This window comes from Sarcophilus harrisii, chromosome 4, assembly GCF_902635505.1.
Source record: "Sarcophilus harrisii chromosome 4, mSarHar1.11, whole genome shotgun sequence".
Classification (NCBI taxonomy): domain Eukaryota; kingdom Metazoa; phylum Chordata; class Mammalia; order Dasyuromorphia; family Dasyuridae; genus Sarcophilus; species Sarcophilus harrisii.
In genome coordinates, this window is record NC_045429.1 from 444,446,876 (window position 1) to 444,461,141 (window position 14,266).

Sequence of the window (14,266 nt, forward strand, 5' to 3'; positions counted from 1 at the left end):
GGCCTCATTATGTTGCAAAGGAGAGATTTCTTGTAAACACACAATACCTCAATCTCCGAGCCACCGAGGGCTTTAGGAACAGTAATGGGATGCAGAGTTGAAAGACATTTTCCAAGAGGGAGAATGTTGCTGCTGACATGTGAGTTTGCAAGGGGATATTCATTAACAGTCACTCTCCTTTTTCCCCCGCTCGTCCTCCTCTCTCCTCCTTTCTTTCCATCTCTCTGTCACCAGGCTCTGACGGAGGCTACTCATTAAGCTCAGGAAGTTAACATTTCTGTTTCAACAGCTCACCAACGACAAGGGATTTGGAAATTGATTATCCCACTAAAATAGATGCACTTCATTCATTATAGATCTACACAGAGAGTCCGTCCGCAGCTACTGTTACAGCTGTCTGGGTACCGGGATGGATATTCATTAGGTCCCCAGTGGAGGACTTGCTGCTTTGACCCTAGGGCTAATTTAAATTGAATATTTTAAAATTCCTGCAAATAACCGATTGTGTATGACATCCTTCCCCACTCACCTCCATTTTATCTATTTTCCCCCCCTTAGGAAATAGAAGGCTGAAGGTGGGGAGGGAGGGAAGAGGAGAGGAAAGAAGAGGGGGAAAGGAGTTATCCCAGAGTATTTCCAAAATGGAGACAACTCTGGCCCTTGCAAGTGAACAAATAGCAAGTAAGTTTTATGAACTCGGGGGGGGGGGCGGGGAAGGGGGCGGTGGGGAAGAGACACAAAGACGTGTACAAAACACCTAATTATCAAGCCTTATTCTTGCACACACAAAAACAAACCTCAGGAAAGGCTTGTAAAAATAATGCTTATAAAAGCAAGCAAGCAACTAATAAACATTTATTAAATATGTACTATGTCGGGAACTCTGCTCAATTATAGGAATATGAATAAAAAATGAAACAATCCCTGCCCTCAAGGAGTCTGCTTTCTATTGCAAGAATGTCCTCAAATGCAAAAATCACTCACACACACACACACACACACACACACACACACCACACACAGTCACACTCACACACACTCATACACACACAACACACACAGAGACACATTCACACCACACACACACAACACACACACTCACACATACACACACACAACACACACACACACCATACATACACACAACACACACACACACACACACACACACACACACACACACACAAGTTGGGGAGAGGACAGAAGCAGAGTGAAAGGTATTTCTGCCACTGATTGCTAGGGAGAAGCATATAATGCTGTTTGCTTCTAATATCCCAGGGAACCTTAAAAGCTTCGGGCGACCACAGGCCCAACAATAAGAGATTTATCTAACATGTTTAACATCAGTTGAAATGGTGGGAATGAACTGTAAAGTGGTGGGCAGAGGGTGGAGAGGAGGAGGTTCAGAAAACTAGTGTCTCAGGAAGGTAGGGACCCAGGCTGAATGTCCACCTCTCAGCTACACTGCCACAGGACAAAATGTTTCTGCCGTTAGGCCCAAATCTCACACCAGGGACAAATTTCCGGGCTGCCTGGACCCTCAGACCTGGAGCAAAGTCAGTTGCTTCCATCTTTGCAATCACTCCATTCCGTTCCCTGAAAACCCATGGGATAAGTGGATACACTGAAGGGCAAGTCGCCAGCAGAACGGGGCAGAGCTGAGGTCTCAGCAAGACGAGGCTGGAGCTTCCCCTGCTGGTGCCCCTGAATGCTGAAAGCCCCGGGTGCCCTCCTCCCAGGAAGAGGGGGACTGGCGCTGGGGGAGCATGTGGGGTGCTTGGCAGCAGGAAGTCTGACAGACCCGGCCCACTTGGGGGGAGGATTCACCATCAGGGGGCTCCGGCCTCAGGAAGATCAGTCCAGCTGAAAAGTCAAGGACGCCTTAGCTGAACTCAATATTAAGCAAGTGTAAACATGTGAAAGCCTCCCAGGGCCCATAAGGTTGGAGCCCCCCAGACGCGGTGGGCTCTGTCTAACCATGGCCCTCCACTCCCTTCCTCAGTGACTAAGCTAGCCAAGGGAGGACGCTTCTTGATGTGGACAGCCTTCCCGTGTGGGTGGGTCATTATCCTTCCCTTGGGCACGCCGTGGGGAATGGTTTGGCAAACCCATCCCACCGACGGCTTTTAAGTTTTCCCCATGAGTCAAACCCTCCAGACACTTGAGAGCTCTCAACTCATACAAACCCCATAAAATAAATAAAGTGGAAATGACATCATGTTCTAGTCAGCCTCCCTTGGGCAGAAATTCCAACCGCCCAGATACCGAGAGTCTCAGAGAAGAGACGGATCTGTGACCTGGTGAATGGGGGTCCTCCTTCCAAGGGCACAGACCCTCTGGGCCTGCTCCCCAAAGCCTCTCTTGTCTTCCCTGCCATAACCTGGCGATGGGGGACTTTCCAGGCCCGCTCCAAGAGCTCAGACACGAGCTGCTCGCCGTCTCTCCCCGTGACCAAACCAAAGGAGAACTTCTAGGTTGTTTTCACCATTTCTCCTCTCACTCTGTATTGGTAAGGAGTCACAGTCTGTTCACGCCCACTGGGGCCCTCTTCATGGACCAAATGCTCTGTAATTCCTCTCTGTTCTTATGCAGAGCATCCTGCCATCTTCCCCTCTGTTCCTGGACCACTTGCTGTGTCTCCTGACCTTTCTCCTCAAAGAATTCCTCTCCATGCTCCAGACAGCTCAAACTCCACCTTCTGCCCAAGTCCTTTCCCAAACCGTGAGGACCTTTTCTCCTTAGCTACCTGCATTATATCCCTCACCAATAAGCATTTATTAAACTCTTACCATGGGAGAGGGGAAGCCTTGTATATATTTTAAATATATTCTCTTTGTATTTATTGCCTTTATGCACACATTTACTATTTCTTCTTTAAGCTAAAGAATGTTTCTTTTTGCCTATTTGTATATCAGCATTTAGCAAAGTACCTGACACTCAGGAAGTATTTAATAAATGCTTGTAGACTGATATTCTAAACTGCCAACATATTCTAGTACCAACTCTGCACTGATTTTTAAAAATTTCCTAGGCTACGCAAATAACCATTAATACCACTTGTAATTTGTATGTGTCTTGGTGGAGAATGTGGGTGCCATTTTTTTAATAACTCCTATTAATCAGTGTAGGGCGACATCTTTAAACTTCAATTGTCAAAGGAGCTTTCCCTCTTGGGAGATTCTTATCTCAGATCCTAAAGACCCCTACAATTAAATTCATATTCAGAAAGACTAAAGATGGCTCAACACCCCAACCAACCAAGGTCCTACAGCAGCCTTGGCCTTCAAGTTGATCCTTAAAGGGGACCAAGGTGGCATCCCAAACTACTAGTCATGGGATGCTGATATTCTCACCTACTTTTATTCAGCTCCTTAAAACTGGCCTTTCTATTGTAACTCATGTGAGTTCCAAGTGGTCTTTATTTTGTTTTCTATAGAATGGCCCTGAACACTACCAACTAATTTTATGCTGAATTCCGAGTTAGAAGGAAGGAGCACCAAGGATTTGTTTCCAAAATCCGACAAATGTCTCCGAACAAAATTTCATTTGTTTCTACATCTCTCTTCTCAATCATAGGAGAGGCCAGCTTTAAAGGCTTGACCTAAGGAGAGAAAGTGAATCAAATACACCCAAAAAAGCCTTTACTCGGGAGTCTGAAAAACTACTTTTGCTGTCAGCTACCCAAGTGATCTTCAGTAAGACTTTCACAATCTCCTCCACTTTCTCAATATGTAAAATGAGACGGGTTGACCATATTGCCTCTGAGGAACCGGCTGGCCCAGATCTAGAATCCTATGTGATTTCATCATATGTTTTAAACACAAGAAATATCTATTAGAATGCTACCCCTGGAATTTTGATTACAGGTCTCCACCCTTCCCAAGGCATTGTCCTCCCTTGCCTGTGACACTCTGGGAATATGAATCAAAGCCGTTAGCTCTATGATTGTTGGATGCTTTTTCTCTTATCGTTAAAACTATAGAGAATTCCCCACTTCATTGCTTTGTACTCAGGTGCATCTTCCCGTGATGGAAAAGCTGACTATTGTACTATTAAATCAGCTTTTCTGCTCTTACTAAATAGCAAAGTAAAAAACAACTTCCAACTCCTGAGTGGCTTTCAGACGCCAGTGTTATGGGCCTAACATCATAAATCCACCTGTATAGGAGCAGGGGAATGGAATAAAGGCAGAAGTGATTTTGGATGGAGCCCCGAGTGATTGGGGTTTATTTTTTTGAGGGGGGAAGGAATTTCATTTTAACTTACATCACTAAGTCTTTCCCTGGAGCTGGTCCGGTGGAATCCCTTGGATTCTCCACTGGCGCTCTCGCTGTCGCTGTCTCGGCAGCTGTTCTGTCCTGGCTTGAGCTGAAAGAGAAAAGTGACAAAAATTTTCATTTTACTCTGACTGACAAGGTTCTTGCCATCTTGGCTTTTTTTTTTCCTTTTGAGAATTGGAACCACTGATTTTTGTTTTCGGTTTTAATTTTTATGTACTCCTAGTGCCCAGAATAGTCCCTGGCATGTCACAATCTGCTCCTCACAACTCCCATCCTCCATCATCACATCAGGAGAATCCATTTGTCCTGCCCAGTCATGACCAAGCACCAACTACATGAAATATTTTGTGGTTTCCTCTTCCCTACATGACCTGCCCATATAGAAGAAACAAAACTTTGCTTTGGATTTATTTGGTTCATACTTAGCATTTTGATGTTGTTCCCCCGTTAATTCTTTTGAGATGCCCTTAAGAATGAAATTTTCATAGGATTTTATCTACAGAGACACACTATCATAACCAATTCCTAGATTGAAGCTTTATGTTTCTTCCGTGCCAATAGATGTCACTACTTATAACTTTCCCTCAGACAGCTTATCTCTCTATAGTGGGCAGTAACAATTAAAGGCAGCTAGATAGAAAGATCATCTGAATTCAAATTCTAACAGACATTTACCAGTTGGTTGGCTCTGAGCAAATCACTTAACTTCTCACTGACTTAGTTTCCTCATCTGTGAAATGAAAATTATACTAGCAATTAATTATAAGGGTTGTCCTAAGGAATTAAGACAGTCTTTCTAAGAGCTTTGCAAACCTTAAAGTTGCTCTATAAGTTGGATATAATTATCACCATCATCATCAATATTAGTAATAAATGCATGACAAAGTAATTTCATATAAGTAAACTTCATCCCAACAATGGGAGAAGCAGAGCAGATATTAATATTGCCGCATTAAATATAAGGATATGGAGGCACAGATTCCATTTTTGAAGGCTACAGATTTAAGACAAGAACCCAACAGGGTCTCTACTGCTTTTTTCTATTTCTCAGCATTCATCCTCATTCATTTAATTTCTTCATATCTGCTTTAGTATAAAATCAATGAAAATACAATCTTCTTCATTCAGTCAGCGCCTAATAATTGGCGTTTAAATTCATCCCCTCTAGCAGGAAAGGGACATTGGAAGAGACATTGTGGAGGTCAAGCTGGAGAAGAAGCTAAGAGTTCGGCTGATCCCCTGTTCTGCAGAGAAATCTACATTCCGTTCGGAATTACTGAATCACCATGACTTGGCTCTCCCCTTACACCTCCACCCCACATTCAACGAGTATAAGTAAATTCTGAAGGTTTAGTTCAAGTCTTTTGATGTTCTTAAGTGATGATGGAGGCAGGATCAAAAACAACCAAAGTATGTCAAGCAGTGTCTGGTAAGTAACTTCACTTCCACAGCCCTGAAGGGAGTTCCTCTATTACCTGACCAAGGGCCAAGAGGAGGATAGTCAACAAAGCCCAGAGCTGCCAAGGAGGCAACTCCATACTTCATCATATGCCATTTCTACAAAGCAAAAGGGTTTCACTGAAAACCCTTCAGAAAGCTCTCTATAATCCCTTCTCCCCACCTCTCTCATCGCTCCAAAGCCAAGCTCAAGTTTAAAGGAAATTTAGGATTTTAAGCTGTCAAGAAGCTCAGTGTTTCCAACTAATGCTCTGACTACCCTAAGCACCAGAGCTAAGCCACAAGATTTTACATAAAGGAACTTTTCATTTCTCATCCAGTGCCTTCATTACCAAACTAGCTTCAATAATCAGACGCAATTCAAATCAATCCAATGAAACAAGCATTTATTAACTGCCTATGGAGATATAAAGATACAAAAATTATTTGTGTGCTCTGAGAACTTACGTTCAGGGGGGAAAACCCCCCCAAAAGTAAACTAACCACAAAAAAATCCAAAAAAAGAAGAAAAAGAATCCTATGTATAAAAAGCTATATAGCAGCTGTTTTTGTAATAAGAAAGAATTAAAAATTAAGGATGTGGCCAGAACTAAGGGAGTGGCTGAAAAATGATTGTGTATGAAGGAAATGAAATATTATTTTGCCCTAAGACATAAAGAAAAAGACAGAACTGGATAAACTTATTGAAACTTCTATGAACTGATACAGACTAAGGTGAGGAAAAGCAAGAGAACAGATTGAACAATAATAACAACGTTGTAAAGACGAATAGCTTTGAGAGACCTAAGAACGCAAATCAACACAGTAACCAAACACAATTTCAAAGGATCTATGATGAAGTAATTCTCCCCACCATCTGAGAGAGAAGAGATGAACTCAAATCATACATACATTTTCAGGCACAATCAATTAGAGCACTGATTGTGCTTAATTACACATATTTAATAGGGGGGTCCTGACACCTCTCCCCCCCCCCATCCCTATCTCATGAGGGAGAGAGAGATGTGACAAGGAAGAAGTGCTGGAGGTTGGGAGTGGGTGGGAAGGGAGAGAAGAAAGAAGGATCTCATTAAAGCACTTTTTAAATGTACAGGAGAGAACAGAATTAAGGCCAGAAGGGAATCAGAGCCAAGAAGACAAGCTTTGTAATTCTCTTGATGAATTTATTACATATTTGAAAAACAAGCTCTACATAACAAGGATTTGACATTTCATATAAAAAAATAAAAAGTAAAACGTAATTTTTACAAAATAATTTGTAGATAGGGAAATGGGGTAGATATTTGAGTTTAACCTTCAAAAGAGATTTGGAATCCAAGAGGTGAAGGTGAGAAAGGAGAGTACACCAGGTATCCTGCAAAACTGAATTCAAGATAATATCTCCTATTCCTACCTATCACCTCACTCCCTTAACCCTAGTTTATGTTGTTCACTCTCTCTTATTACTTCCTTCTCTTTCACCTCATCTTTCTCTTCTCCCTTTGTGTCTCTGTCTCCATTTCTTCTCATGTACACATATGAACATTTTACACTGGTTTTTTGTTTACTTTGTGGAGTCTGGATTCCAATTAGCATCGTCAAAAGGTCCTCCATGGGCAACACCCACACAACAACAATGAAGCTTGAAACGCATGACTGAATCACTTTAAAAAGTTTAAAAAAATTGTTAATTTTGTTTGCCCTTGTTTCTTTTATATAAAACAGAAGTAGAAGGGTTGGTGCTGGTGATTGGATATTCATCCATTACTACCAGAAATGACCAAAAGTTGTATCACCAGGCTTGCTGCTCAGTGTTAACTGGGCCAAGAAAGGTCAGACTCCATCCAACATATAACTGTAGGTGCTAAAATCTCATGCCTACCAAATACCTAAAAATGTAAGGTCTCCCCATCAGAAGTATATACTAGAAGTTCATTATCCTTTGTCAACAAAGACAACAAGTTTCTAACTACAATAATAGACTTAAAAATATTGTTGAGAATTCAAAAAATAAAGTTCACTGGAACTGTAAAATTGACACTGGCAAAATGGGAGTCCACAAGAATACCTTTCAAACATAGCATTAGTACACCTAAAAGAGAATGACATTTTAAAGTAACATCACTATACTAAAACTGACAATCTCCAAACCATGCGTGTTGCAAAACTCAGAAAATAAGGACCTTATGTAAGAAATCAAAACCATATGGGAAGAGGAAGCAGTATATATCATGTCCATCATCCTGCCAATTACAGAAGTCAGCTGGCCCAAAGATGGTTTCTCCGTCCCACCACATTCATTCCATTACAAAAATCAATTATTTTATCAAGTAGCACAAGAGTCGGCTAGTCAATAAACAGAAAAGGAAAAAAATAAGATCTCTACCTTTCCCAGAAAAAGTCTATCTCAATTCCTTACAAACTAGAGATGAAAAGAACAAAATAATACAATGATACAAAAGATAATAGTTTGGAAAACCAAATACTCTTAGGACAAAGGCCTATTATTCCACCAAACAGAAGGAGGGAAAAAGATAATACATACACACCACTGAATCTGTCTAATGTAATTGGAGGTGACTTACCTCAAGATCTCTGAGACAACCAAGATTCAAGAATGGAGGAGTTTACACTTCTCTCCAGTGTGTGACATCTCCAAGAATTCACCCCCAAACAATCAATAATAGAATACCAAATGAGTGGTTACAAGAAAAAGCAAAAACAAAAAACAAAAAAACAAAAAAACAAAACAAAAAAAAAAACAAGGATTGGTGGTAGCAGTTCAGAACCAGACCACTGTCACAAAAATGTCTTAAAGACCCCAGATTGAGTGATGAATGCATGTTATTCAAAAAAAAATCAGCCACATAAGACTGCAGGCTATAAAAATTTAACACTTACTGAACAGCCAGCAAGAAATAATGTGGTGGCTAGAATTATAAATTAAAAGATCTATATTTTTTTTCATGGATCAACAGAAAACAAATCACCATAGTAGAAATGAGGCCTCAAATACACTTAAGAACTCACCAAAATATTATATGAGAACCAATAATAAAAGACCAAAATGTTGTCCAGAATTGCCCAGAAAGAATCATGCTGGACTCTACCCATTACATCACACTGACTCTCATAGAAAGCAAACAAAGCTTAGAAAAAACCAGGATTTTTCACTATGGTTAGAAATCTTCCAGCCTCTTGTGGGTAGCAGAGGAAGCCTGTCTCTGTTCTGCATTAGGGGTCAACACATCCCTGGGTCACTGGGATGCTGATCTAATCACACAATTAACAGTCTTTAATGGGCAGCCAGGAAAATTGGAATCATTGTTTTCACTGCTGTTGATGAGCACCCAACAAACTCCAGCCAATAGAGCCCAGGGGAGAGAGGAGAGGGAAAAGAAAAGAGAAGCCCGGCAGGTGTCATTTTTTCTGCAAAACAATTTTTAAAAAGAAAGAAGAGATGGCCAAGAAATCTGAGCCTGGACCCTCAAAAAGAACAATATGAACAATGCAGGACAATCCACAAGTGATTCCAAGAGTTCTCTTTCCCTGATTTAATATTTTAAAGCCATTAAAAACATTCCATTTTGTTGAAGATTTTTTTTTTGGGGGGGGGGGCAGGTGGAGAAGATCCTATTTCTAACTAGACAACACTGCATTTAGGTGGTAGTAAAAAGAAAAAAAGAAAATCTCAAACCTGGTTTTTGAATTTTATTTAAGTTCTATACAATCAAGCACTATCATTGATTAAGCATCTATATGGTAGGCACTGTCACAGGGGGATAGAGTTACAAGTATAAAAAATAAAATTAACCCTATTCAAAATGAATGTACATTTGAATGGAGGACATAGCAACATGTTATGATTTTGGGGGCTCTGTGAAAAGAAGATTCTTTCCCCCAATACTTGATAGGTCATTCAACCTTCAATATTATTAAGTACCTACTATGTGTGTGCTAATAAGCACTGGAGACAGAAAAGAGGCAATACACAGCCTTCTGCTCTCAAGGAGTTTACAATCTAATGGGGAAAATAACTTATAAACAAATATGTACAAAGCAAGTTATATTCAAGATAAATAGAACTTAACAAAGGGAAGTCACTGGAATTAAGAGTTGGAGAAGACTTCTGTAAAAGTTGAGACTTGAAGCCAGGAAGGTCAACAGTCAAAAGCAGAGGAAAAAGAGCATTCTGGGAAAGTCAGAGAAAATGCCAAAGAGCTGTCTTGAGTGTCACTTGAAGAAAGACTATGTTTTGGGAAGTGGGATATAAAAAGATAGGAAAGGTAACAGAGGTGTAGGTTATCAAGGACTTTGAATGTTAAACAGAACATTTCATGTTTACTTCTGGAGGCAAGAGGGAAACCTAGAATTTACAGAGTCCAGGGATGTGACACCACGGGACTTGCACTTGGGGAAATCACTTTGGTGGCTGAATGAAGGATGAATTGGGGTGAGAAGGGACTTGAGGCAGACAGACCCACTCCCAGCTAGTGAAATAATCCAGATGTGAAGTGATGTGTGCATATAGGATGATATGAGAGCGAGTATTCAAGAGATGCTGCAGTGGTGGAACTGACAAGAGATGTTGAAGAAGTGAAATCAACAAGAGATGCTGCAGAGGTGGAACTGACGAGATGTCAGAAAAGTGATATTGACAAGAAATGTTGAGATGGTGAAACTGACAGGAGATAATGAAGGAGTGAAATTAACAAGAGATGATGCAGTGGTGGAATTGACAAGAGATGCTGCAGTGGTGGAATTGACAAGAGATGTTGAAGAAGTGAAATCAACAAGAGATGCTGCAGCGGTGGAACTGACGAGATGTCAGAAAAGTGATATTGACAAGAAATGTTGAGATGGTGAAACTGACAGGAGATGATGAAGGAGTGAAATTGACAAGAGATGCTGCAGTGGTGGAGTTAGCAAGAGATGTTGGGAAAGTTAAATTGACAAGAGATGCTGCAGTGGTAGAACTGACACACTTTGGCAACTGATTGGATACGAGGATTGAAGGAAGGTCAAGAAGGGATGCAATCCTTTGCACAATTTCTCCATTAATGCTAAACTCCCAAATATAACTTATAAAGTACTTCCTCCTTACTATCATCATAATTGAAGGAGTCATAATTGTGGTTTAGTCTCCAAAACAAGATCCAGCAAATGCAAGTCTTTGTATAATAAAAGGGGGGAAAAAAGTTACCCTCCTTAACACTACTTTTCCACTAGCACCCAAGATACATCTATTCAGCTCAATACATTCATGGCATTCCTGAATAGAAAGAGACAATAAAAACGAAAAAAAAAACATATAAAGTGACACGCATCAATTTTTTTTCTGTTTTAAATTTTTTTTAAGTTCATTAACACACTGTAAAGATACTTTCCTTCAGAGCACAGAAGTTTGATCCAAGACTCTGAGCTGTTCATCAGCAAAGTCATAAATGTAATAAGTAAGACATGTCTCTTTCAGATACCGCTGAGCTCAGTGTGAGAAACATGTAGGGATAAACTGCTCAAGGGGACACAGGGAAAGATGGAGATACTGAGCTGGGTTCTCCAGGGGCTGCTCAAGCTGGCAGCACTGGTTAGTTATTTCTTTCTCTGAAAGAAGTAGGAAAATTAGACTTTTTTTTCTATGAGAAAAATAATACCCAGATGCTTGCCAAAATGGACTGCAATAGCCATTTTTTTAAAAAGTGAGCTAGACTATTTTGCTCTGATTTTTTTCTCCCAAAATGACATACAGAAATATGTAAAAATGAATGTACAAATATAATCTAAAAATATTTAATTTTTTTAAAAAAGTAAACTCAAAAATCATCAGATATATACATTTCCATATACAAAGAAGGGCAGAAAAAAGAGGCATCTGGATGGCATGGCCATATCATACAAAAGTTATTTTGTTTAATACATATTAAATTTATCATAGTAATACTGACACTGCCCTGCTTCTCAATGTTTCATTCTAAATTTCCTTCTCCTCTTGATATTTTTGAATGTTTCATGAAACTTTTCCTCTTCTTCTTAAACATCCCTCCCTACCACTCCCCTCTCCAAACAAAAACCCTCCGTTGTAACAACTGGTATAATCAAGCAAAGCACATTAGTAATTGTCTTAATCATGTCTGAAAATGCATGGTTTATTCTTCATTTGCATTCCATCTACTCTGCACTCACAAGATAAGAAGCATGATTTATAAAGTCTTCTAGATATCTGAAGATGAGCCTTTTCTTAAAATCTCCTTTTAATCAATCAGTAATCGGTAAAGTGCTAGGTACTGAGAACAAAATAAGGAAGTCCTCTTCCTGAAATAATTAAAATTCTGTTCATAAAAAACTGAATGAATTAATTAATAAAAAAGTAAATGAGTGAGTAAACACACAAACAAAATTCACATAAATAGCAAAAAGTATTTACAAGTCAGGAAATTTGGAAAGGAATTTTGCTTTAAAGGAAACTCAGGATCCTGACAGGTAGAGATTAAGAATCACCTGAGACATATAAAATATGTCCTGAGCAAAAGAATGGATGTGAATGGTAAAAAAAAAACAAAACACATTTAGACAACAGGAAGCTTCCATTTTGTCTGAATCATTGTGTATAATATGTATGTAGAGGAATAAGAGCAGATGATGTTTAATTAAATGAGAAAAACTAGAGTGATAGTGTAAATGGCATTAAATATCAAAAGCAGCAGTTCTCCAACTTTTTGGTCTCATGATCCCTCTATAATCTTAAAAAATTATTGAAAACACTATCCCCAAAAAGCTTTGGTTTATGTGGGATTACATCTAGTGATATTTACCATATTAAAAATTAAAATATTTTAGGGTTGTCATGAACATAAGTTTGCTCTTTGTGGATCCCCTGAAAGCACCTCAGCAACTCCTAGGGAATCTCTTTACTATTCTTTGAAAACCACTTTTGGGAGGCAATGAAGACCTCTAAAATTTCCTAAGCAAGGGAGTAAATTGGTCAGAATATCAGTTTGCTACATGGCTGGAGAATGTACTGGAGAAGGGAGAGATTACAGACACAAGGTGTTTTTAAAGAAAAGGCTATTAAAATAGTCCCAGTGAAACATGATAACAGGTTAAACTACAGAGCTATCATGTGAATGGAGGAAAAGGGTTGCACGTGAGGTATGTTACACAGTTGTAATTGACTGGTAGTAAAGGAAAGAGAGTAAGATCTCATTTTTAGATTGTGAAATTTTGTGGCTGGAGAAATAGCAGAGCCCTCAACAGAAATATATACTGAACCTATTTTAATCTGGATTAGTAATGCCTGTATCCCAATAACGATAAGGTGTCAGTAAAATTTAAAGTCCTGCTTCTGTGATGTGCTTATTGTTAACGACATCACAGAAAAGTGAAATGAATAAGTCCACACAGGAAGTCGGGGTCAGAGTCAGTATTTTCATTTGTGCCCCTTGAGTCCAAATCTAAGGTTGCACAACTCTCTTTCCTCCAATTCTTCATCAGGCTGAATTCTGAACAAGACACATGTTCCTAAAATGAACCCTAAGATGTCAAGCTAACCTCTGATAATGTAGAACAGATTTTTCGTCTTTAAAAATAAACAAAACACCTCTGATTTAATGAAGTGAAAACTTTTGAAAGCTTCTTTTGCTTTCTTTGTTTGCAAAGGAGTAGAGGCTGTCTGACACAATTCACTGAATAATTCCTTGAGTTCAAATGTATCAGAAATTAAGACGAGAACATTTATATGTCACCCCTGTTTATCAGAACCCATTTAATAGGTTAACATTATAACTATGATGTGAAGAACACATAATCCTTACTACAAAGTGATAATATATATATTGAATTACCAACTGTCAGGAAAAGTATGTTTGGGACATTAGAAATGCAGTGGCAAGACTTTGTTGATTAAGGAAGGAGGACCAAAAACTCAGCAAATTTCAATGTTTTCTCTTACCTATGTCTATTATTCCTCAAAAGTTTATATTTATTTATAGTTCTTAGTTCTTTGCATGCAAATTTACACATAGATACAGAGACCTGGCTATTCTAAGCTGGAAGTAATTACTATAAATCAATAGAAAAGTGAATTGGGCAAAATTTTCCATGGAGCTTATGTCAATTTTTAATATACTTTGGATATAACAGTCTATAAAGGTTCCAAAATGTTCCTTCCAAAACATTACAAGATTTCAAAAAAAAATCAAGTCATTAAATGGGGTGTTTATATATACTGTAAGGCCCAGAACATTGAAAGTGGTAGCCACTAAATGAATGCTTATTGAAATGGATGTTCAAATCTTCTGTTTTAGTATATATTAAGGCAATCCATAAGGATTTGTATTCTTGAAGGTAGAAGTAACCTACAGTGACATAAACCAGAGATTTGTGGTCCCTCCTCAACAGGAAACTCTCAAGTCAACTCACCTACTTAATTCATATCAATCACATCTTTCTTGCTATTTAGCTAATAAGAGTCAATGTACTTACAATTGCTTAGCAATGTCAATGGTATTTCCATCAAAACACCCAATAAATAACTTCTTTAACAATGTATT

At 39.0% G+C, this 14,266-nt stretch overlaps 1 protein-coding gene across 1 annotated transcript in view; it reads right to left on the reverse strand.

The window, feature by feature from the left end:
• Positions 1 to 14,266, reverse strand: part of AUTS2 (activator of transcription and developmental regulator AUTS2) — a 760,235-nt gene that overhangs the window by 616,395 nt on the left and 129,574 nt on the right. Inside the window, exon 2 of the mRNA XM_031968790.1 lies at positions 4,267 to 4,368. Within this exon, the coding sequence (XP_031824650.1) occupies positions 4,267 to 4,368 (102 nt within the window). The remainder of the gene's footprint in view (positions 1 to 4,266; positions 4,369 to 14,266) is intronic.